This window comes from Pongo pygmaeus, chromosome 9 (assembly GCF_028885625.2).
Source record: "Pongo pygmaeus isolate AG05252 chromosome 9, NHGRI_mPonPyg2-v2.0_pri, whole genome shotgun sequence".
Lineage (NCBI taxonomy): Eukaryota > Metazoa > Chordata > Mammalia > Primates > Hominidae > Pongo > Pongo pygmaeus.
The window spans coordinates 127341730-127367506 of record NC_072382.2 but is presented as its reverse complement, the minus strand read 5'-3'; the positions used below and the strand labels follow the sequence as shown (position 1 = coordinate 127367506).

Sequence of the window (25777 nt, the reverse complement as noted above, 5' to 3'; positions counted from 1 at the left end):
AATTTATCCTAAAAAAACAATCATAGAAACATGCAAAGATGTTTACTACAGCACACTTTAAAGTAGCAAAAAAATCAGAAACAACCCAAATGTCCAAAAACAAGGAGCTAATTATAGTACATTTATAAAATGGAATATATTAAAATATTGCTGCATGAGATTATGGACTACTTGCCTTCTTACACATCTTGATACATCTCTGTACTTAAAAAAACTAGTAAATGATACATTTTAAGTATTTCTATAAAATAATACTAAGTAACAGAGAAATTTGATTCTTTATGAAGTGAAAAAAATCAGGGAAAAAACTATGATCTCACTCTTATTTGATAAATATACATCAAAATGTTAACTGTGGCTAGAGATGGGTAGTGAGAACTCCTGAATATTTACGTTTTTTGAGATGGGGGTCTTGCTGTATAACCGAGGCTGGTCTCAAACTCCTGGGCTCAAGTAATCCTTCCACCTCAGCCTTCCAAAGTAGCTGGGACTAACGGTGCACACTACCATGCCCAGCTAATTTTATTTATTTTATATGTGTGTATGTGTGTGTGTGTGGGTATGGGTGTGTGCACGCATTATGTTTTTTTTTTTTTTAAGTAGAGACAGGGGTCTCGCTATATTGCCCAGGCTGTTCTTGAACTCCTCGCCTCAAGCAATCCTCCCACCTCATCCTCCCAAAGTGCTGGGATTACTGATGTGAACTACAACTCCAGGCCTGTTATTTTTTTAGACGTGGGTCTCACTGTGTTGCCCAGGTTGATCTCAAATTCCTGACCTTAAGTGATCTTCTCACCTCAGCCTCCTAACTGGCTAGGATTATAGGCATGAGCCATTGTGCCCAGCATCTTTTTCTATTTATTTATATATATTTTTACAATACACAAATTACTTTCACAGTAAGAAAAAAGTAAAAGTTGGCCAGGCACAGTGGCTCACGCCTGTAATCCCAGCACTATGGGAGGCCAAGGTGAGCAGATTGCTTGAGCCCATGAGTTCAAGACCAGCCTGGGCAACATGGCAAAACCGCATCTCTACAAAAAATATACAAAAACTAGCCAGGCATGGTGGCATGCACCTATAGTCCCAGCTACTCAGGAGGGTGAGGTGGAAGGATGGCTTGAGCCCAGGAGGCAGAGGCTGCAGTAAGCTGAGATTGTACCACTGCCCTCCAGCCTAGGCAACAGAGCAAGACTCTATCTCAAAAAAAAAAAAAAGGTAAAAGTTATTTTTTAAGAGAAAAAGACCACTACCACTGGTAAATTCTAAAACACATCTGGATTGGCCAGAAGATAAGAGATTGATGAGGCTTTACAATCAGCAGTACTCATTATGGGACTTCAATACTGCCAAGAGGAAAAACAAGGGTAAAGGGGAAGGAGTATGATAGAAGTACTCAAACAAAACAAAACAAAACCGGAGTAAAAATTACGATTAAATTTTAACTTATAACACAAATGACAAATGAACAGAAAACTGTGAGGCTGAACTTGCCAATATCTACAATTGTTGAACTTCTGACTTCTGCTCAGCTTCATACATGAGAAAATTTGCTTAGCCGTCCTCTGTATTACACAACATAAACAGGCAAAGAAAAACAAAACACGAATGAGGGTAGCTTGCAAATTTGGAATCAAATTGTGGTTCTTATGAACAAGGCCATTTCAGAACACAAGGCCACATACCTGGAAACATGAAGACGAGGAGCTGCAGGTCAAAATAGTATGAGGACCAGGTTGTGGGCTGATGCTCAGACACAGAAGCAATGATGGGGATGTTGTTCTTGGCATAAGAAGGATCCAGCAGTGAGTAGAAACGCCCCGTCCAGGGAGATATTTTTCCTAGCAGCAAAGAGGCAATAAATATTCCACACACACTAGTCAAACAAACATCTGATCCAAATTAATCACAACTTCCCATTTTAATAAGATTCTCAGTGACAGAGAAGGATTAGGTTTTTGCTTAATTGCCACCAATACTTAGAGAGTTTCACTCCTTCCTTTCTTTCAAACCTGAGAGTACTTTTGTCAGCATTGCCAGAAGAATAAAGCCAGGCTGTATATAAACTTGGAGAGAAGAATAGAGGCAGAAATGCTACCTGAAAGGGTTTTAGGCCAAATTTGGTCAAACCAAGGCCAACTGTAGAGATTAAATCAACTATATCCTCGAGTCCTGCTCTGAATTAGTCAATAGAAATCAAATTCATCTCTGAGAAATCAAAGTAGGGAAAAAGAAGGAAAATTTGGCTTTCCAACCAACTAAACAGCCATGATTTAGTTTCCATGGGATTAGATGAGTGCCACCTTGGAGGGTATGGTAAGCAATATAATGACTTCTCCCACCCGATCAATAGGAAAGAAAAAAAAGAAAGAAAAAGGAGAAAGATTCGCAAGGTAGGATATAGTCCTTTCACCAGGTATGATTAAGAGCAGCTCCAACAAGACATTTTCTGCTATGCTGAATCCAAACACTGGGCTGAAAAGTGGATTGAATGTAAAATTGTGGGATTGTACATGCTTCTGATGAAAAAAGAAATAAGAAAAAAATAATCTTTTGTGTTCAGAAAATACCCTGTCTTTTGGAGTTTATTCTATGTCTGTACCCATCTGCATTTAATAGTAAAAGCTCTGAGCCTGACTGGGTGCGGTGGCTCACGCCTGTAATCCCAGCAATTTGGGAGGCCGAGGCGGGCGGATCACCTGAGGTCGGGAGTTTGAGACCAGCCTGACAAACATGGAGAAACCCCATCTCTACTAAAAATACAAAATTGGCCGGGTGTGGTGGCGGGCGCCTGTAATCCCAGCTACTCAGGAGGCTGAGGCAGGAGAATCGCTTGAACCTGGGAGGTGGAGGTTGCAGTGAGCCAAGATCGTGCCACTGCACTCCAGCCTGGGCAACAAGAGCGAAACTCCATCTTAAAAAAAACAAGCTGTGAGCCTTCCCTACCTGTCAGCATGAGGAGAGCTCCCACGGTGAGAAGGACAAAGCCTACCAGAGAGATGACGCTCCGGAAAAGAACTTCAAATTGTTGTGGATTCAACTTGCTGCGCAGATAATCCACAAAGGCATGGATCTGGCAGAGACCAAAGACCCCAAAGGCTGCCATGTGCTCTGATGAAAGGACAGGCTGTAGGTAAAAGGATATGCATGTTAATACTAAGGAAAAAAAATGAGTAAGTCCAGTGCAGGCCTGCATTATTCTTATCTAGTTCAAACCAAACGGTCAAATGAGTTCTGAGGCCCCGAAGGAATCAGGGCCAATCTAGTGAAGGGTTTAATTCACCAGCCATATTTTCTACAGAATATTTGCAGCCCGCTAAAGCATAAGATACACTATCATTATCACATCTGTGGCTTTTGCTCAGGTTATATCCTTAGCCTAGACTGTAATTTTCCCCAAATTCCCATCCACTAAAATTCTCATTATTCAAGGTCCAACTCAAATATCATCTCTTCCTAATCTGCCAAACTGAAATCAGTCACTCCTCTCTATGTTCCATATCACATTAGTCCTCTTCTAGCACTTAATCATTCTTTGCCTTAGATTGGTGGTTCTCAAATGTTAGTGGGCATCATAATCACCAAGCGGGTAGAAGTGTTAAAACACAGATTGCTGAGCCCCACCTCCAGAGTTTCTGATTCAGTAGGTCTGTGTTGGGGCTCTAGAATTTGCATTTATTTCTAACAAGTTCCTAGCTGCTGCTGCTGGTGATGATGATTCAAGAACCACACTTCCAGAACTGTAGCCTATCGGATATAGACAGCTACCTGTATTTCTTTCCCTGCAAGAAGACCAAAACTTCCTTAAGCACTATGACCGTATTTTTATCCTTTTTACATTTTCAAGTGATTAGCAAACTGCATATACAAATGCTTTTCAACTTATGATTGGGTTACATCCCCATAAACCCATTTTAAGTTGAAAATATCTTAAGTAGAAAATGCATTTAATACACCTAGCCTATGGAACATCACAGCATAGCGTAGACTACCTTAAACATGCTCAGAACATTTAACATTAGCCTACAGTTGGGCAAAATCATCTAACACAAAGCCTATTTTATAATAAAGTGTTGAGAATCTCATGTAATTTATTGACTACTGTACTGAAAGTGAAAAACAGAATGCTTGTATGGGTACTGGAAGTACGGTTTCTACTCAATGCAGATCACTTTCACACCATTCTAAAGCCAAAATATCCTAAGTCACACTTCATAAGTTGGGGACAATCTGCAGTAGGTGATCAGTAAAGAAATACTTGTTGACCTCTAGATAAGGTTTGCACTTTCATGATAATTTCACATGAGAAATCAAACATACCACATTATTCTTTGATTTAACAGTTCTCTGTTAACCCTGTGGAGCAATGTGGTTAAAGGTTTGTGCTTTACTTCCTGAAGCACTTACAATTAGATGCCATTAAGATCAGGAATCTCTGCTACTACATGGGGTCATCTGTATTAAAAGGACTGGAAATTTTAACTTTGATCACTCATCTAAACTCAACTCAACTAAATATCCCTCCCCTTCCCACAAACGTAAAGCCAAAGTAAGAGCCATGAAATTCAAACTTCACGGAGCAAATATTAGCACACTCCTGGATGCAAACTTTAATGACCAGTAATTCTGTTGCTTCAATTCACACAAGTAATTCAATAAAAAAGCTGTGAATAAGTCGTACTCTTCTTAACAGAATCTAAGATAAATCAGTCTAGTTGGGGCTGCATAGAAAAAGTAGAAGCTGAAAACCCTACTGAGTCAAGGAGATCTGCATAGAAAGTATAGTGCCCAGGCAGTAAACAGTACAGCTCACCTGGAAGCCCACAAAGGAGATCTGCATAGAAAGTATAGTGCCCAGGCAGTAAACAGTACAGCTCACCTGGAAGCCCACAAAGGAGATCTGCATAGAAAGTATAGTGCCCAGGCAGTAAACAGTACAGCTCACCTGGAAGCCCACAAAGGAGATCTGCACAGAAAGTATAGTGCCCAGGCAGTAAACAGTACAGCTCACCTGGAAGCCCACAAAGGAGATCTGCACAGAAAGTATAGTGCCCAGGCAGTAAACAGTACAGCTCACCTGGAAGCCCACAAAGGAGATCTGCACAGAAAGTATAGTGCCCAGGCAGTAAACTGTACAGCTCACCTGGAAGCCCACAAAGGAGATCTGCATAGAAAGTATAGTGCCCAGGCAGTAAACAGTACAGCTCACCTGGAAGCCCACAAAGGAGATCTGCATAGAAAGTATAGTGCCCAGGCAGTAAACAGTGCAGTAGGCCACGTAGATCCGGTGAGAGAAACGGCCTGTGAGCATCAGCACCAGGACGTGGAGAGGAATCAAGTTGATCAGGAACACATAACCTCCCCATGACGAGACCTATGATGGAACAGAAAAAAACAGTTCCTCTGAGTATGCCTCCTCAGACCACCACCACTATATTGTAGGATATCACCTGTGACTTTTTAAAGAACACTTATAGTAACTATAACTTTATTTATGCCAAATGGCTTAAAGAGTTCAAATAACTGATTTTTTTTTAACAGGAAAATCAAGTCCTTACATGTACAGGTCACACAAAATAAAATAAATTTTTAAAAAGAAAATATAAAATAAAGTTCAAACCCATCACTGTAACTCAATCCCCTGCTCCCTTATGGTTGCTGATGTCATGATCACATAACGAGAGGGACTCAAGCCTCAGAATTAATCTAAATGCAATCTACTGTAAGGTCATACAGAGGATTTAGGGATATGTGAGCAAGTAGAAGCAATGAAGGAAGTCTACATGTATACGTAAGTATGAACAGAAAAAATATACTGGAAAAGAAAAAAATTTAGGGGAACCTACCAGAAAACAAAGTTGGTCAAACAATAAGTACCCACAGGAAATACAGTATTTAGAGAACTTTAAAAATTAAAAACTTGTAGAAAAAGTTACCATGTAGAAATAAGCAAGGGCACACTTAGCTGCCCAACAGATGGAACCAGTCTTTACTGCCTTGATCCACATGTAGTAGGTGAGCAGCATGCAAAAGATGGCAATCCCTGCAGAAAGGACACACCAAAAATTCAACAGGAGGCCAGGCTAGTATAGTCATTAAGAATACTGTTCTGGAACAGACTGCCTGGATCTATTACCAAGTAATAGTGTAATTTTAGGCAAATTATTTACTTCCTTTTGTTTCAGTTTCATATAAGAAGTAATAGTATCTACTTCATAAAAGTGTTCTGAAAACAAATATAATTAATGCCTGTAAAGCACTTAGAAGAGTACCTAGCATATAATAAACATTAAGTAAATATTGGCCATTATTATCATTCTTTCCAAGCACTAAACATCCTGCTAGTATAGTTCTAAAGACATCTTATACTATCATTCATCATCCTGCCTCTACGTCTTAACATGTGATACTCATGCCCCAATTGCCCCTTTCCTTGATATCTGCCTAATGAAGTCCCAACTTCAGGACCCAGTTGACCTTCAACCACTTCTACAAAGCCTTCCTTGATTCCCGAATCTGCTTGTTTTTTTCTCTTAAAAAAATAAAAATAAAAACAACAACAACAACAACAAAAACAGGGTCTTGCTCTATTACTAGGCTGAAGTGCAGTGGCAATCACAGCTCACCGCAGCCTCAACCTCCCAGGCTCAAGCAATCCTCCCACTTCAGTCTCCAGAGTAGCTGGGACTACAGGCGCATACTACCGTGCCCAGCTAATTTTTGTATTTCTTATGGTAACAGGGTTGCCCAGGCTGGTCTGAAACTCCTGAGCTCAAATGATCCACCCACCTCAGCCTCCGAAAGTACTGGATAACAGGGCGTGAGCCACCAAGCTCAGCCCCAAATCTCTCCTTTCACTACATTCCTGAAGTACTCTGTTCAAATTTTTATCATGGCACATAGTACTATCTCCTGTCACTGGAGTTATATTTATATGTCCATTTTAATCTTCCTTAATAGATGATGGGCCAATATAACCTTATTCATTATCTATCTCTTTAATTTCTTATAATTATGCACAAAGTAATCTTATTCATTATCTAACACTTAATACTATGTTTTCCCAATAACATTCAACAAATGTATGTTGAATTGAAAATAAGTCAGTAAGTCCTTAAAATTTTAAGGACATCTATTTCCTTTATGTAGGAAAATAAAGCAAATGATTATAATGTTAAAACAACAGTTAACTATTTTATGAGTGCAGAGATGAACCAAAGACTTGTAAGAAAAGTTACCAACTACCTTTCTGGAAAGGATGATGGGAAGAGAACATGAGCTTGTCCAAGATCCGTTCCTGCCCATTTCTAACCTTCTCACCCAGTTACCATTTTTATTATTGCTAAACCATAGACTGCACTTTGTGAAGCTCTGTTGGATAATAAGGTGAGATGATCTTCTTCAGCATTTTAAAAGTCTTACCTTCATTATCATAGGAGCCAGCCACAGATCGGGAGATATATCCAGGGACTACAGCAATCATGGCAGCAGCAAGAAGCCCAGCCCCTGCATCCTGTAAGAAAAAAAGGGTAATAAGACATTAACACCAATACAATGCTGAGAAAGAATAGAGGATCCACTAGTCCATTCTGTTTATAATGGGCCCAGAAAACAGTCCAACAATTTTGAAGGTAAATGTGAGATGTTAGAAATGCTAGAAATGCTCACAGCACAAGCAAGCTAAAAACTTCATGACCAATTCCCCATGATGACACCAAACCTGACACTGAGAACACATATGCTGAGGACAGACAAATCAAGTGAGATGTCAAACATCAATACTGTCCCAGAATGAGCTGTTTGGCTACCAATCTCGCCAAGCTTGTAAGTCTCTACCCCTAACAATATCTGTACATCATTGGAACACCAGTCACACCTCTAAAAGCTATGCAAGGACAATCAAAGGAAGAAAATTATTATTTCAGTTAAAAAGCCAAGAAAGCTAAGTGATAATCTACCTAAACTGAAGATGCCAGGAACTTAGGCAATAAAGCTTAAATATCACCAGGCACCCTTTGAGCTCAGGAGAAAGGAGCAACAGATATAAGCCACATTCCAAAAAAGTAAAGACTTGTCTGTTGAAAGAGTCAAATTTGGGAAAGGGCAGCAAGGAGAAGGATGAAAAAGTTTTCCAAACTAAATTCAGGCTTCCCAAACCCCCTACTAGTTTATCACCTCTCAGGTATCTCTCTAACACCACAGCACAAACTAAGAATAGCACCCAGGGAGCCAAGGTCAGCAATGCTGAAACCTGGAAAAAGAGAGTCAGCATTATGGAGTCTACTACGGAAGCCAAACGGCTTAAGAATTTTAAAATAAAAAAAAAAAATTTTAAATCAACAAATAATTGCTGAGTACATTCCTGGTAGGAAAAACTAACCGTTTTGGAATGTTTCACGTTTTTTTTTCCTCTCCCTTACATTGTGAGGACTTCAAAATCCAAACCTCACATTTTGCATTTTAAATGTTTTTTTCTTTATGTAGCAATTTACATTTCACTTTCAACTATACTCTCATAAGGACAAACAGTTGCTAATGATAAAAAAAACACATATTCCAGAAAGGGATTGGAGTGAACCCAATTAATTTGGCCCAGTAAAAGCTGTGTTCACCTTCTGGCTCCCTGCCTTTCTAAGGCTCTGTCCCCCACCCTCCAGCATCGATTAGAGAGGCTCAATAACATTCATTCCCAAGCCTCCTGTCACCCCAAATCCTTCACCTTGAGCTCTTTGGTAAGGTGGTACGTGACGATGGTGGTGAAGGAGGAGAAGAGAGGGGCCAGGAACACACAGACATTCCGAATGTCGATGGTGATGTGGAAAAAATGGAGTACATGGTAGATTGCAGCAGAGGTGATCATTAAACCTGTAATAGGAAGAAGAAACTCCATTAGGTTGTCTTACCAGAACTTAAGGGAAAAAGAAAGGGAAAATCCCAGATACAATAAAGTGACTATGTAAGTCTTGACAAATCACCAGAAATACTAACATAGCAACTGCAGTAAGCCTATAAATTTCTCTCCTAAGGATTCAATCAGAAGTCTAGAATGTATAAAAACCACCCATCCCCACTCTACTACAAATGTACTCCTGTTTATATAAGATGCACTTTTAGGAACCTGTAATCAGGATGAAATTACAAGTGTCACAAGACAAAGCTATTAGAAATAAAAGAAACTGGTCCTCTAGCATACAAACATTTCTGTTTTTTGTTTTTTTTTTAAAAAAAACACATCTGGTCTCCTCACCTGGGTAAATTGTTCCTCCAATGATTCGTCCCAAAGGGTACCAGGCTCGGTCATCAAACCAGTTATGGAATTTATAAAACCCCTCCTCAGCCAGGAACCTGGTAGTCCGATAATTAAAGTACCTATAGCAAGAAATAAACTTTGTTGTAAATTTGTGGTGAATTTTGCTCCTCAGGATACATCATTGAGAAATTCAGCATTACTCAATGAAAAATCAGTTTAACATCAAATATTATGCCATGAAAATCATTTTACACTACCATAAGTCTGTTTACTTCTATCTCCATGCTTGTCTCAACTAAAGCACTGCTTTTCTCATAAGGAAATGAGCCGGGTACAGTGGTTCACGCCTGTAATCCCAGCACTTTGGGAGGCCGAGGCAGGTGGATCACAAGGTCAGGAGTTCGAGACCAGCCTGATGAACATTGTGAAACCCCATCTCTACTAAAAATACAAAAATTAGCTGGGCATGGTGGTATGTGCCTGTAATCCCAGCTACTCAGGAGGCTGAGGCAGGAGAATCGCTAGAACCTGGGAGGCAGAGGTTACAGTGAGCCGAGATCGCCACTGCACTCCAGCCTGGGCAACAGAGCAAGACTCCGTCTCAGAAAAAAAATAAATAAATAAAAAGGAAATGAAACTGGAGCCTAACATTGTAACAAAGCAATCAAATGGGATACTTCATCAAGCTGACATGTGGTAGGCATTAGGACCAGTCAGAGAATTCAAGCACCATGAAGACAAAGCCCTGAGATGTGGGCACCAATAGATTTTGGCTTTCTTTTTTTTTTTTTTTTTTTTTTTGAGACAGAGTTTCGCTCTTGTTGCCCAGGCTGGAGCACAATGGCACGGTCTCGGCTCACTGCAACCTCTGCCTACGGAGTTCAAGCCATTCTCCTGCCTCAGCCTTCCGAAAGTAACTGGGATTACAGGCGCTCAGCACAACGCCCAGCTAATTTTTGTATTTTTAGTAGAGTCAGGGTTTCACCATATTGGCCAGGCTGGTCTCAAACTCCTGACCTCAGGTGATCCACCTGCCCCGGCCTCCCAAAGTGCTTGGATTACAGGCGTGAGCCACCATGCCTGGTCAGATTCTGGCTTTCAAGTGACAGGAACATATTTTTAAAAATCTATACTGCACACAAAAACACATGAATAATTTCCAGTGATGAGAATCTTTAAAGATGTTGGTATACCATCATATGCAGGATGAAAAAATTTTAACCTACTTCATAACACAACTTTCTTAATTAGTGTTTAAACTTTTAACAAGGTCTACTCATGTGGTTATCTAAAATGCTTCTTATGTCACCTATATAGTAGCATAAAAATATAGATTACAGCCAGGCATGGCAGCTCATGCCTGTAAGCCCAGCACTTTGGAAGACTGAGGCGAGAGGATCGCTTAAGCCCAGTTCAAGACCAGCCTGGGCAACACAGTGAGACTCCGCCTCTACAAAACATTTTTTAAAAATTAGCCAGGCATGGTGGCACACACCTATAGTCCCAGCCACTCAGGAGGTGGAAGTGGGATGACTGCTTGAGCCCAGGAGGTCAAGGCTACAGTGAGCCATGATCGCAACACTGTGCTCCAGACTGGGCAACAGAGCAAGACCCTTTCTCAAAAAAATATAGAAAGATACACAGATACACAGACAACATGAAAAATATTTGATATAAAATGCTTAAGAGCTATAAATGGAAAGATAGTTCTTTAGGCCCAAAATATGTAAGTCCTTAAGTTTCTTATTTAAAAAGAAATAAGGCTGGGTGAGGTAGCTAACACCTGTAATCCCAGTACTTTAGTAGGCCAAGGCAGGTGGATCACTTGAGCTCAGGAGTTCAAGATCAGCCTGGGCAACATAGCGAGACCCTGTTTCTAAAAAAAAAAATACAAAAATCAGCAGGACTTAGTGGCACACGCCTGTAGTCCCAGCTACTCAGGAGGCTGAAATAAGAGGATCACCTGAGCCCAGGGAGGTTGAAGTTTCAGTGAGCCCTGATCATTCCATTGCACTCCAGCCTGGTGACAGAGCAAGACCCTGTCTCAAAAAATAAAATAAATAATAATAATAATAAGGCCAGGCGTGGTGGCTCACTCCTGTAATCCCAGCACTTTGGGAGGCCAACACAGGTGGATCACCTGAGGTCGGGAGTTCGAGACCAGCCTGACCAACATGGAGAAACCCCGTCTCTACTAAAAATACAAAATTAGACAGGCATGGTGGTGCATGCCTGTAATCCTAGCTAGTTAGGAGGCTGAGGCAAGAGAATCGCTTGAACCCGGGAGGCAGAGGTTGTGGTGAGCTGAGATTGTGCCATTGCACTCCAGCCTGGGCAACAGGAGCAAAACTCCATCTCAAAAAAAATTAATAATAATAATAAATAAAAATAAATAAGAGGCCGGCGTAGTAGTTCATGCCTGTTGTCCCAGCACTTTGGGAGGCAGAGGTCAATGGATCGCTTGAGCACAGAAGTTTGAGACCAGCCTGTGTAACATGACAAGACCCAATCTACAAAAAATACAAAAATTAGCCAGGCGTGGTGGTGCGTGCCTGTAGTCCCAGCTACTCGGGCGGCTGAGGTGGGAAGATCACTTGAGCCCAGGAAGTTGAGGCTGCATGAGCCATAATTGAGCCACTGAACTTCAGCCTGGGTGACACAGCAAGACCCTGTTTCCAAAAAAAAAGGAAGACAGACAAAAATAAACAAAAAGAGTCTCAAACTAGAGACAGTTTAATTACTATGGATAATCATGACTAACCGTCCTCTCTGCCCACCTCTCACCCTATTTCCTCCTTGGTCAGTCAAGTTTTGAAAGCTGAAGTAAACAGAAGCAACAGATAGCAGAAATCTCTATCCTTCTGTTTGTCACTGATGTTATTTTGGTGACTGTCAGAAACAGAAGAGACGAGGGTTGCAGACATCAATATGTGTCAGAATTGTGTCCTTTACCTACCAGTAGGAGAGGCAGAGTGAGAGAGGAAGTATAAGTTAGTAGGAATAGGTCTGGACTGCGTTCACCACTCTGGGAATCAGTTTCCTCCTCTGCAAAAGGAAGTGTGAAGTCCCTTATGGTCCCTAACACCTCTTGATGACAAAGCAGATGCTCTTGCATTCCCTGATTATCTAACATCAATGTTTGCTCATTCAGAGGGTCTGAGAAAGAAGCGTAACAGATTGGGATCAAGAAACAAAAGGAGGCTGGGCATGGAGGCCCATGCCTGTAATGCCAGTACTTTGGGAGGCTGAGGAGGGAGGATTGCTTGAGCCCAGGAGTTTGAGACCAGCCTGGGCAACATAGTGAAGACTCTATCTCTACAAAAAATTTTTTAAAAATTAGCTAGGTATGGTGGCACATGCCTGTGGTCCCAGCTACTTGGGAAACCGAGGTGGGGGGATCACTTGGGCCCCACAAGTCAAGTCAAGGCTGCAGTAAGCGGTGATCACACCACTGCACTTCAGCTTGGGTGACAGTCAGACCCAATCTCAAACAAAAAAAGAAAAAACAAAAGGACATGTCTCCTCATTCATGAGAAAAAATATAAACTGAATTTGGGAGGCCCCAAACAGAATTATTTGTAATGCCTCCAAAATGCTTTCAAATATCTACACAAAACAAAATTATAAATTTGCAAATAGATGCAGGCATTTTCAATCAATACTCCACAAGATTGAATATACTATTTTTAAGATATCAATAATATTTCAAGAACCTATGATTTTGGCCTCCAAATTTGTTATAAGCCTTAACTTTAGGCAATATAACACAGTGACTGCAGTCTCTGGAGTCAGACAAACCAACATTCAAATCATGGTTCCTCCACGTACTGAATAAGCAACTTTGGATAACCACTCCCAGCCTGAGTCTCCTCATTTCTTTTTTCTTTTTCTTGTTTTTTTTTTGAGACGGAGCCTTGCTCTGTAGCCCAGGCTGGAGTGCAGTGGCACGATCTTGGCTCACTGCAACCTCCACCTCCTGGGTTCAAGCGATTCTCCTGCCTCAGTCTCTAGAGTAGCTGGGATTACGGGCACATGCCACCATGCCCAGCTAATTTTTGTATTTTTAGTAGAGATGGGGTTTTACTATGTTGGCCAGGCTGGTCTTGAACTCCTGACCTTGTGATCCGCCCGCCTTGGCCTCCCACAGTGCTGGGATTACAGGCGTGAGCCACCGTGCCCAGTGGAGTCTCCTCATTTCTAAGAAGGGAATAATAGTACCTACATCTCAAAGGGTTGCTGAAAGGGTTTAGAGATAATCTGTAAATTAGTGCTTGGAACAAAATGAATGCTTAGTAAATGCTAGTTATTAATACCACTAAGGACTTCCACTATATCTTTTTCATCTAATGAACAAAATTCCTAATCAAACTGATAACTTTGAGTTTTTTTCATTGCCCTAGAATTTAACTAAGAAGCCCAATTTCTATCACATAAATTTCTAAACAAACAAACAAACAGCAAAATGTCATGAATCTCAAGTCCATCGTTTGTGATTCTCTTCTGAGCCTGGAATACACACCAAGACCCTTTCCTTCAATCTGCATCACAAACTTTTACCAAACTGAGCAGCCAGAATTCTCTTAGCCTAGCCAGATCTTAAGTGATAGGCAGACATACTAGCAATGCCTCTCACATTTTTTGAGTTTCAGAGACTTACTTGGTCAATTCCAATACACACATTTATTTATTTATTTATTTTTTTTTTTGTAGAGATGGGGTTTCACCATGTTGCCCAGGCTGGTCTCGAACTCCTGAGCTCAAGTGATCCCTCCACCTCAGCCTCCCAAAGTGCTGGGATTACAGGTGTGAGCCACTGTGCTGGACTCCAACACATACGTCTTAAAAGGAGATAATAATCTCCTTTGGAAGAGTTTAAGGTTTTTTTTTTTTAACCCCTTAAATGTACTGAAAGCACATCTCTATCACTGAGAGCTGACTGAAATTTGAATCTGAAACCCATGAACCTGAATGCCTCCCAAAGGAAATAATACCAGATCAAGCAAAGGTACTCACGGATCAAACTCATGGATAACACTTTCAAATCTCAGGACAGCAAAGAGACGAGTGGAGAAAGCTGCAAAAACCAGAGTTAATATTCTATTGGTAATGTGCCATGAAAGAACAGCAGATATAGTATTATAATGAAGACAGTATTATCCAGTAGAGAGGTCACAGAAAATATAAAATAATCCCTGAATAAAGTCTTTATGCATCTCTCCCCACATAAAGGAAACAAGAGAAGTTTACTTTCCCCTGACAATGGCATCTACATTTTCCACTTTCATAGGTCACAGTTAACTAATTATAAAAGCCTACAATATTACATTCACCTACTAATACCAAACTCAACTTACATGGTCATCTTTTATATACGCTGACTCCCCCACCATACACACATAACTAACCTTAACCTTGGAGCAAAGTAATAGGTATGGCAAACAAAATTATACCTAGGACTCATGAAGAGCCAGAAAATCTAAAATACAGAGTAAACTCTCAAGAGACTTTCAAAAATACTATAGGAGGCACCTAAATTGAAGATAATTGTCTTTTACAAAAATCAGTTATCCAAGGGTCCCCAATATCACTTTCAGCCCTATGAGAAAATAGAATTGGCACAGCATGCTTCCCATTCTTTCAAAGATGATCATAACCCTCTTTTTTTTTTTTTGGAGACAGAGTCTTGCTCTGTTGCCCAGGCTAAAGTGCAGTGGTGCAATCTCGGCTTACTGCAACCTCTGCCTCCCTGGTTCGAGCGATTCTCGTGCCTCAGCCTCCCAGGTAGCTGGGAATACAGGCATCCACCACCACACTCAACTAGTTTTTGTATTTTTAGTAGAGACAGGGTTTCATCATGTTGGCCAGGCTGGTCTCAAACTCCCAGCCTCAAGTGATCCACCCGCCCCAGCCTCCCAAAGTGCTGGGATTGCAGGCGTGAGCCACCGCATGTGGCCCATAGCCCTGACTTTTATATTCCTTTTATTTTGTCTTCATAAAATTATACTGATGAGGAATGGAAAAACATAACAATCTGCTAAAAAGAACAAGGCATTTTAAGATAGCGATTTTCAATTTTTTTCTAGATTTTTTTTTTCTATCCCCAAAGAAAGAGAGGTTCACATGCACACTCACATAATACAGCAGCCATTGACAGAATGAGAAGCTTCAGAAGTGTGTCCTGCTTCTCATAGGACAATCGCAAAAATCCAAACTTAGTCATCTTGACATGAATGGGTGGCAACACACAACGATCAGCTAAAATGAAAAAGTCAAGACCACAAGATATTGAACACCTTCAATTTACTTAATTCTCATATTTTATGATGAGAGGGAATCATAAAGGACGTAGGAGCTAGCAAAAACACCAGAGAGGGTCAAGGCTAATACTAGTATCCAAGCCTGGCCTGAAGTATGATCAACTTGCAAGGAAGTAGGCACAAGTCAGGTCTATGTGTCAAGACTAAAATGGAGTGGTCAGAATAAACCATCCATAATTCTATTTCCCACTCCTTCTCAGCTAACAAGTACATAAGCACAATTAGCAATAGTATAGCACAAGGAAGAGATGAAAAAATAAACAGGAAAGACTGGAAATACTGAAAAATAATAAAATGGAGAAAGAGAGCACTCAGGAAAAGGCAGGACTGTATGGGGTGGGCGGGGTGGGGAAAGCAGGAAATAAACATTGAGACCAGAAGTGCAAGCCCCAGCAATTTTGGAGGCTAAGGAGGGAGGATTGCTTAAAGCCAGGAATTCAAGACCAATCTGAGCAATACAGCAAAACCCCATCTCCACAAAAAATTGTTTAAAATTATGCAGGCTTGATGGTCTGCACCTGCAGTCCCAGCTACTCAGGAGGCTGAGGCAGGAGTTGGAGGCTGCAGTGAGCTAGGATCACACCACTGCACTCCAGCCTGGACAACAGAGCCAGACCTCCTCTCTTTAAAAAGGAAAAAAAAAAAAAAAAAAAAAAAAAGAAGTGAAAGGCATTAAGAGGAAAAATAGAAGTCACGACTGAATCAACACAATTTCGAGCCCTAAATTTAAACTTCAACTGAATGGCTATAAACTTTTTTCTTTTCCAAATCCCAATGGGGCTGTCGGGTCAACTAACAGCATACCTGATAACTAATGCAGGTACAATCATGCACTCAAAAAGAGGAGGAGGTACACAAACACAGATCCACTGTGCTCTCAATCCCATATATCAGACTGTAACGACTGCTCAGATCTATACCCGCTTTCAATCATCTGTCTCAAGGCATCTCTGTAACTGACAATGCTGATTTAAGAGACTGATTAAATTACACAGAGACAGTTTGATGGCATCAGATGATAATCTAGAGGGAAAGAAAACGAATTTTTCCTACTGAGGCAGAAGAGTCAGGGGATAAAAAAAAGTAGATTAAAATGTTGAGGGACACTATCTGTAGGCAGTTCAAAATGGAAATCACATGACAGATATGAATTATTTATATAGCAATATAGCATTAATCTACCATAGGTTAGTTATTCTTGTATAAGACAGTACCACTATCTTTTTTTTTTTTTTGAGACGGAGTCTCGCTCTGTTGCCAGGCTAGAGTGCAGTGGTGCCATCTCGGCTCACTGCAACCTCCGCCCCCTGGGTTCAAGCGATTCTTCTGCCTCAGCCTCCTAAGAAGCTGGGACTACAGGTGTGTGCCACCACGCCTAGCTAATTTTTGTATTTTTAGTAGAGGCGGGGTTTCACCATGTTGGCCAGGGTGGTCTGGATCTCTTGACCTCATGATCTGCCCACCTCAGCCTCCCAAAGTGCTGGGATTACAGGCATGAGCTACCACGCCCGGCCCTACTTTCTTAAATTACAAGGTGATCAAGGGCTAAGTTACAACGACTATAACAAAGGATACTAACATCGTTCAAGACGTTTTGCTTTTATTCTTCTTGACTGACACATAATTGTACATATTTATGGAGTGCAGTGTGACATTTTGGTACATGTATATAATGTGTAATGATCAAGTCAGGAAATAATTAGTAGATTCATCACCTTGTTTTTTTTTTTTTTTTGTCTTAGGAATATTCAAAATCCACTCTTCTAGCTATCTGAAAATATACAATAAATTGTGTATTTTTGTTGTTAATTATACTCCTGATAATAGTTATCCTATAGAACACTAGAATTTATTCCTATCTCGTTGTACTCGTGTATCTCTTAACAAACCTTTGTCTATCCTCCTCCATGAATCTTTTTTCCCACTATTATTGGAATAAAGGAGAAAAACAACAACACTGGACTAGGTGGAAGGCATATAGAATGCTAGCCCCAACACTGAGAAGTCAAGCATGTTTTCCATAATTAACTGTCCCAGAAGAGCAGTTTTAGAAATGTGTTTAAGTATAGTCCCACAGGGAAACCTTACTTTGCAACTAAAAATAAAGGCCTAACTACTCCAGGAGGTCAACAATCCAGCCATATCTCTCAGGGTTTGCAGCTGTTTTCTGGAATGCCTGAAATAGGAACAAACTTAACACCACTGCGTTGATATGAGCCACACACCAAAATGAGACCGCTAGGATCTCTACTTGAAAACTGAATACACGAGCTAGTCATTTAGGGCAGGGCCGTAAGGGAGATTTCATCTCGTGCTCTTTGGTCACTGTCGCACACCGCCAAGCAAATAAGAGCAAAGACACCTTTCTTAAAACACTTACCAATCTGCTCTCCTCAACTGTGCCCTGCAAGCTGTGGCATCTCCTACCACCCTACCTCTAGTTTCCCACACTGCAATTTCCCCAGCCCCGTCTTCCTACACACGTTTCCACACCCTCTCACAATCTTTTACTCTCTTCTCCCTTCCGGTCTCTCCAGCGGGTCCCACCTCCCTCTTCTTCCCACCCTCAAAGAACTGACCATCTCTGATACCCCTCAGCGCGGGACACTCATCACCCAGCATCCTACGCGCCTTCCCCCCCATAACTAGTCCCAGGACTCAGTCTTTCCCACGCTCTGTCCTCAAGACCCACCTTACCCTCCCTCCCCAGACCTTCACATCCTTCCATCCAGGAAGCCCCCACACCACGCCCCACGCCCCCTCCTCCGCAAGGCCCTAAGCTCTGCTCTCCACCCCCATTTAGAGTTTTGCCTCCTGCACTTCGTTCAGCCCCATCAACGCCATGGACTGCACCTGCCGCTGATTTTCAAGTTACGTTCTACGGCTTTCCCACCTGGCCGACTCTCCTAAACGATCCGCGGGGCTCCCTCAGCCATCCGTTCAGCGGCGCACCCAACCCTGGCAGCAGCCGGGTCCGCCTCCCGGACCGCTCCCCCGTTGGCTGGCTCCAGGCCAATAGGACGCTTCGAGAGAGCGATAGGATCGCGGAACTGTCTGTCAAATCCAGAGGCGTAAACTGGACCGCGATTCCAGTTGTTAATTGGTCAATACAGCTATCACTTAGCAGTCTAGAGGCGGGTCTGTATGCTCCCGCCGAGCTGTCATAGGCCGCCGCATAGGAGTCAAGAGCGCGGAAAGAACGCCCCCCAAGCAGTTTGGTTGAGGGCCGAGGAGTGACGTGTCGGTTTGCGGACCCACGGGGAGTCGCGGTGGAAAGGCGCGGCCCGCTGATTCCCGTCATGTGACAAGAAGCGGAAACTACGCTGAAATAGGCCCTGGCTCCAGGTCCCAGTAACTCGGAATGCGGAGCCGCTCGTCTCCGTCTTTTTTAAGGTAGAAATTGTTACCTAATACAAGGTGAAAGGAGAGGAGGGAAGCATTTTCTGCCTGTTTATTCTCAATTAAAACTCAAACGCTTACTGGTCCAGACAGTTCGTCTTTTGCAGGATGTGCCTGATAGTTGACTCGAGCTTTTACTGTGCTGTAGTAACTGCAATGGACCTGGGAACCTTGACAGAGTTCACAGCCCCTGGTTTTGTGAAAGAGCGTGCCTAGGCCTAAAGGGGTTGTCGGGGCTAAGCTGGAAGCGTGTCTACTGCCGGCTGAGACAGCCACCGCCGCGGAGGCACAGCCCTCCCCAGCAGCAAGCGGGCTTCCTCGGGAGACGGGAAGGCAGCCCGGCCATGCTTAGTCAGTTCAGCCCTTTGTTAAAATACCCGCCAGAGAGCCGCTCTCCCTATCCTAACTTGCCTCTCTTCTCTCGCACCCCACGCGCTCCCCGACCCCCAATAAGTTTGCTGAGGGCAGAGAAGGGGACGCAGTTTCAGCAGCAATTCCATCATCAAACTCGCACGTATACACCTTTATCCTCAGGCACTTGCACTCCCTGCGCGCCTCTTTGAACCAAGGCTCCACCGCAGAGAGTGGGAACGTCCCGCAGCTCTTCGAACTTGTTGCCTCTGCCACTCACGCAGCTTCCTATTCTCCCATGAACGGAAGCCACCACTTATTGAAAGGTCATTATTTAAATCAGTGCTTCAGAATCACATGTATTTTTTTCAAAATTCACATGACCAGGCTCGCCCCAGGACGTTATGATTCAATAGATCTGCTTTTTTTGTTTTGTTTTGAATAGTAAGTAGGTGTTCGATGTAATTTTACTTTAGCAAAAGGAAACTGAAGCCGAGCCTGAAGGAGTTAACAGAACTTGAAGTAAATGCTTCTTCAAAATAGGAGTTTTGGTCGGGCGCGGTGGCTCACCCCTGTAATCCCAGCACTTTGGGAAGCCAAGGCGGGCGGATCACGAGGTCAGGAGGTGGAGACCATCCTGGCCAACATGGTGAAACCCGTCTTTACTAAAAATACAAAAATTAGCTGGGCGTGGTGGCGCGGTAATCCCAGCTACTTGGGAGGCTGACACAGAATCGCTTGAACCAGGGAGTCGTAGGTTGCAGTGAGCCGAGATCGCGCCACTGCACTCCAGCCTGGCGACAGAGCTAGACTCCGTCTCAAAAAAAACAAAGTATTTTCTCTTTTAAAAAAAAAAAAAAGCGGGGGGGTGGGCATTAAAATTAGAAAGATTGTTCAAGTTTTGTTTTTTTTTTTTAAAGTACTACCCTAAGAATATTAAGGCCGGTCGTGGTGGCTCACGCCTGTAATCCCAGCACTTTGGGAGGCTGAGGCGGTGGATCACCTGAGGTCAGGAGTTCGAGAACAGCCTCACCAACATGGTGAGACCCCATCTCTACTAAAAATACAAAAATTAGCCGGGCTTGGTGTCGGGATCCTGTAATCCCAGCTACTTGGGAGGCTGAGGCAGGAGAATCACTTGAACCCAGGAGTCGGAGGTTGCAGTGAGCCAAGATCGTGCCATTGCACTTCAGTCTGGGCAGCAAGAGCGAAACTCGTCTCAAAAAAAGAAAAAGAGAATATTAAGATGTTAGAGTTTTTATTAGTTTTTTCAAAGTAGGCCGGGCGCGATAGTGGGCTCCTGTAATCTCAGCTACTCACGAGGCTGAGGCAGGAGAATTGCTTCAACCCAGGAGGCAGAGGTTGCAGTGAGCTGAGATTGCGCCATTGCACTCCAGCCTGGACAACAGAGCAAGACTCTGCCAACAAAAAAAAAAAATTAAACATGTTTCTTAAAGAGAATATATTTAAGCTTCCAAGTGATGAAATTAAGTAAACCTTTTCACAAGTTAAAATGTACTATTAACAAAGTTTGGGGTCGGGTGCGGTGACTCACGTCTGTAATCCCAGCATTTTGGGAGGCCGAGGCGGGCGGATCACGAGGTCAGGAGTTCGAGACCAGCGTGACCAACATGGCAAAACCCCGTCTCTACTAAATATACAAAAATTAGCCGGGCCTGGTGGCACGTGCCTATAATCCCAGCTACTCAGGAGGCTGAGGTAGGAGAATCGCTTGAACCCGAGAGGCAGAGATTGCAGTGAGCTGAGATGGCGCCATCCATCGCACCAGCCTGGGCAACAGAGCAAGACTCTGTCTCAAAAAAAGAAAAAAAAAAAAAAGAACAAAGTTTGAAAATCTAATCCTATTTTTAGGATGAGTCTTTGATACCAGTCCATGAGGAAAGGCTTATTTGTGAATAAAATCAAGGGAAAACAAACTCATAGAAAAAATCTTTATAATTATTATAAACAAACCTTGAGGTCCAGGTGTCATGGTTCAAGATAGTAATCCGAGCACTTTGGGAGGTTGAGGCAAGAGGATGGCTTGAGGCCAGGGGTTGGAGACCAGTCTGGGCAACATGATGAGATGCAGTGTCTACAAAAAATAATTTTTAAAAATTAGCTAGACATGGTTGTGCTGGCCTGTAATCCCAACTACTGAGGAGGCTGAGGCAGGAGGATCGCTTGAGCCCAGAAGTTAGGCGGCAGTGAGCTATGATCACGCCACTTCACTCCAGCCTGGGCAACAGAGCAAGAAAGACTCTGTCTCTAAAATAAAATAATAAATAGGCCGGGCACGGTGGCTCATGCCTGTAATCCCAGTACTTTGGGGCACCGAGGCTGGCAGATCACCTGAGGTCAGGAGTTCAAGACCAGCCTGACCAATGTGGAGAAACCCCGTCTCTACTCAAAATACAAAATTAGCTGGGCATGGTGGCGCATGCGTGTGATTCCAGCTACTTAGGAGGCTGAGGCAGGAGAATCTCTTGAACCTGGGAGGTGCAGGTTGCGGTGAGCCGAGATTGCGCCATTGCACTCCGGCCTAGGCAACAAGAGTGAAACTTCGTCTCAGAATAAAATAAACCTACAGTTTATACATGAATTATAGTGTATCAGATAATCCTCCCTGCTGATTTATAAGTCCAAAAGTTTTGAACTGGTTCAGAAAGCAATGCTTTTACTATTTCATCAGTTGCTTAAAAGGAATGTTTTGATGTAGAAGTTAGAACTTATTTGTAGAGCTTTTGATTTTTCTTAAAGTATCAGTTTACCTTTCTTGTGTATCATTGATTAAACGAAACTCATGCCTTCATCTCATCTGTAGCACACCAGAGTAATAGTATCTGTGTTCTCGAAGCTGTTCTCTCCAGAAACCACGTTTCTAAGTGTGTGCAAAGTTGTATTACTGGGATTTCCCCTGAATGCATTTCTGGATTCCACTGTTTCATGTTATTTGGTTGGGTGTTTCGTCTTAATAAGACATCGTTCTTTATTTTTTTTTCATAGATTATCATCTGATAAGACATCTTGCTATTGCTTAGATTTATTTTTCACTTTTGATGAATTTTTTTTTCAAGTAAGTGTTTTAGAAAAGCTGAATGGAAGCAAACATTGCCTTTGCGTGTTAGAAAAATCTGTATTTTGTCCTTAATAGCATGGCTGGGTTTAGAATTTTAGGAACAAAATTGGGACCCACCCACCCTACCCCGTATGCACACAGACACATAAAAGCACACTTTCAAGGCGTTGTGACTACATTGTCCGTGATCCACTGTGCCTTAAGAAATCTGATGCCAATCTGAGTCACGTTCCTTTATGGGTAATCTATTTCCCTCTCTGATAAATTGTTTTTCCTTAGAGATTTCATCTATGTGTTTTATCTTCTTTCATTTTTTTCTGCTTTACATTTGGCAGGCCCTTTCAGTCTGAAAACTACAATTTGTATCATCAGTTCAGGAAATGTTCTTTGATTTTATTCATCTCCATTTTTCTATTCTCATTTTCTGAAGTTGCTGTTGGACAAATGTTTTATCTCCTGGTTCTTGGATACCTTTACCATTCTTAACTTTTTCTTGATCTTTTTGCTGTATGTTTCACTAATTTAGCCTCTTCAGTGTCACTTTTTTTTTTTTTCCCTTGAGACAAGGTCTCATCTGTCACCCAGGCTGGAGTGCAGTGGTATGATCTCAGCTCACTGCAGCCTCAACCTCCTGGGCTCAAAGGATCCTCCTGCCTCAGCCCTTGAGTAGCGGAAAACACAGGTGTGAGCCACCACGGCTAATTTTTATATTTTTTTGTAGAGACAGGGTTTCACCATGTTGCCCAGGCTGGTCTCAAACTCCTGCATTCAAGCAATCCACCCACCTCGGCCTCCCAAAGTGCTGGGATTACAGGTGTGAGCCACCGCGCCCAGCCAAATCTGTTCTTACTTTATGGATGCAGTAGCTTCTGAAATCTCTGTGAAAATAGTTACTAGAATTTTTTAAATTACCTTTTGTTTCCATAATTACTTAAATGTCCTCCAGAGCCAGGTGTTGTTATTTGTGTTTTGGAAAAGCTGCTGAGCTGATTCCGATGTTGATTCCTCGTGAAGAGGAATGATTAGAGGAACTTACCTAAGTGATTAAATGGTCATTGTTTTCTTTCTCTAGGTCTCAAAGCACTACAGAATATTTAAATTTGAAATCAGAATGAGTACAAGGAGAGGCTGGACATATGGCCTAATTGCTTATCTTACTCAAAGATTCCCTGAATTCCAGTGTTTTATCCAGCTTTGAGACCTATGGAAAAATAGCTGATCATGTAATTCTTGAAATTTTTGCATAGTCATTTGCTTGTCAGTCTCTCTCACTGGACTGTCAGGTCCTAGAAGGCAGTAATCATATCTTTCTGGTTCACCCTTGAGTCCCCAGTCCCTTGCTCAGTACCTGACAGAGAAGGTGCTCAAAGGCTTGTTACGTGATTAAGTCATAATTCCCTCACTTGATCCTTCAGTGGTTCTGCAGATTCATTTTAGGTCCATCCAAAATTTGTACTGGTGTATGGCTCTCGTTGTTACGAAGGTGTAAATTACACTGACCTGAAGTCAGCTTCCTTTTAACTGCTGTAGGTTATACAACTTAGGCAGAATATCGTTTTGTTTTTTTTATTTTGAGATGGAGTCTCACTCTGTCGCCCAGGCTGGAGTGCAGTGGCGCGATCTCGGCTCACTGCAACCTCTGCCTCCCAGGTTCAAGTGATTCTCCTGCCTCAGACTCCTGAGTAGCTGGGACCACAGGTGCGTGCCACCTCGCCCAGCTAATTTTTTGTATTTTTAGTACAGACGGGGTTTCACCATGTTAGCCAGGATGGCTTCGATCTCCTGACCCCATGATCCGCCCGCCTCGGCCTCCCAAAGTGGCGTGAGCCACTGCACCCAGCCCAGAATATGTTAATAAAAGGTGAGATGACTGCTAAACTATCTATTCCACCCCACTACTGATGAACAGATAACCTTCACCAGAGCAATCTCAATGATGGAGGTAAACACACATAAAGGAGCAGAATGAACGTACTACTGCTATAATCAGAAAATAATATTTGTGGGTGGAAAATAAGGAGACAGTGAATGGACAACTGTAGTTGCCTTTTCTCTCATAGATGCTATCCTTTTATTAAGTGCAGAGCAGTTAACACATCAGTACATGAATGTGTCATTTAAGTTTCTAGCAGACTTAACATACTCAGATCTAAAGCATCTACTTTCTAATTTTGAGAGTTGCTGTAGCAGACAACTTAGTTCTACAGATAGAATAAAAAGGGTTGTGTTTTCTATTACATATACCTGTCCAAGCTGTGATGTCTATCCCTTGAAAAGTGCTTCTGGGAACAATTCCTCAGATCCTACTGGTTTTGTGATTAAAACTCAACCAAATTTTCATTTTTAGTTTTGTGAGCTCCCTTGTTTTGGTTACTAATTATTAGTCTGCCTCAAACAGGTATTCTGAACTTGGCAAAAATAGAGTCTAGTCTCTTTTTGACCCATTTCCTAATCACTGCTTTCAGTGACAATACCCTCGTGAAAGGCAAGAAAAATGTACACTGCTTTGTGTATATAACTCATTTGAGATTGTCACATTTCTGTTATCACAGATATGCCTAATCTAGCCTTTATACAAAAGGCTTGGCTGCTCAACTATGCTACTAAAACTCTGGAGAGTCCTCACTTCCAGTCATTTAAACCTTTACACATTTTCTACAGCCAGGCACAGTGCTGGGGATGAAAATCACATATCTTCATCCACTCAACTTCCCTCACCCTTTTTTTCCGCCCCAGAACAGTCTCACTCTGTCACCCAGGCTGGTGTGCAGTGGTGCGATCTTGGCATACTGCAACCTCCACCTCCCAGGTTCAAATGATTCTCCTGCCTCAGCCTCCCGAGTAGCTGGGAATAGAGGTGTACACCACCATGCCCAGCTAATTTTTGTATTTTTAGTAGAGACAGGGTTTCACCATGTTGGCCAGGCTGGTCTTGGATTCCTGACCTCATGATCCACCCGCCTCGAGCCTCCCAAAGTGCTGGGATTACAGGCCTGAGCCACCATGCCCAGCTTACTTCACCCTTTTAAACCAAACTGAGATGTTTCTCTTTTTTTTCCCATAGTTTATGAGATGCTTCTAAATGGTACAAATATAAATTTCAGGAAGCAAAGATGTGACTGCTTAAATAACTAAGCCTACTTTAAAAACTTAGTTTTAAGAAACTAAGCTTAAATAAGGCAATCACTTATCACTTACAAGCTGATGAAATACTGAAGTCTTCTATAAACCACACCCATAGCAATCTGGAAGTAGTCTGCAGTACTATTGTTAAATGACCAGAGATGTCATAGGAGAATGTTGGAAGTAAACCTTACTTTAAACCATGTCTTTTACAATTTTTTCTGCCCAAGGTGGAAAGTGTTCACTTCCAAGATGCCC

At 42.2% G+C, this 25777-nt stretch overlaps 2 protein-coding genes across 13 annotated transcripts in view; one reads left to right on the top strand and one right to left on the bottom strand.

The window, feature by feature from the left end:
• Nucleotides 1-18584, bottom strand: part of STT3A (STT3 oligosaccharyltransferase complex catalytic subunit A) — a 28320-nt gene extending 9736 nt beyond the window's left edge. The window contains exons 1-10 of one of the 4 annotated variants that reach the window (XM_054437488.2): nucleotides 18461-18584; nucleotides 15383-15505; nucleotides 14264-14324; nucleotides 9248-9369; nucleotides 8720-8865; nucleotides 7423-7513; nucleotides 5937-6043; nucleotides 5210-5374; nucleotides 2947-3127; nucleotides 1686-1841 (exon numbers count right to left, since the gene is read on the bottom strand). In XM_054437488.2, coding sequence (XP_054293463.1) covers nucleotides 1686-1841; nucleotides 2947-3127; nucleotides 5210-5374; nucleotides 5937-6043; nucleotides 7423-7513; nucleotides 8720-8865; nucleotides 9248-9369; nucleotides 14264-14324; nucleotides 15383-15470 — 1117 coding nt within the window. In that variant the 5' untranslated portion in view covers nucleotides 15471-15505; nucleotides 18461-18584. The other 3 variants (XM_054437489.2, XM_063671586.1, XM_054437491.1) reach the window with 3 other exon arrangements.
• A 191-nt stretch (nucleotides 18585-18775) lies between these two features.
• FEZ1 (fasciculation and elongation protein zeta 1) overlaps nucleotides 18776-25777 on the top strand; it is a 140560-nt gene continuing 133558 nt past the window's right edge. For 3 of the 9 annotated variants that reach the window (XM_063671576.1, XM_063671582.1, XM_054437479.2), the window contains exon 1: nucleotides 18780-18960. The gene's annotated coding sequence lies outside the window, so the exon portion shown is untranslated. Of the gene's footprint in view, nucleotides 18961-25777 lie in introns of all 9 variants that reach the window. The other 6 variants (XM_063671577.1, XM_054437478.2, XM_054437481.2 and 3 more) reach the window with 6 other exon arrangements.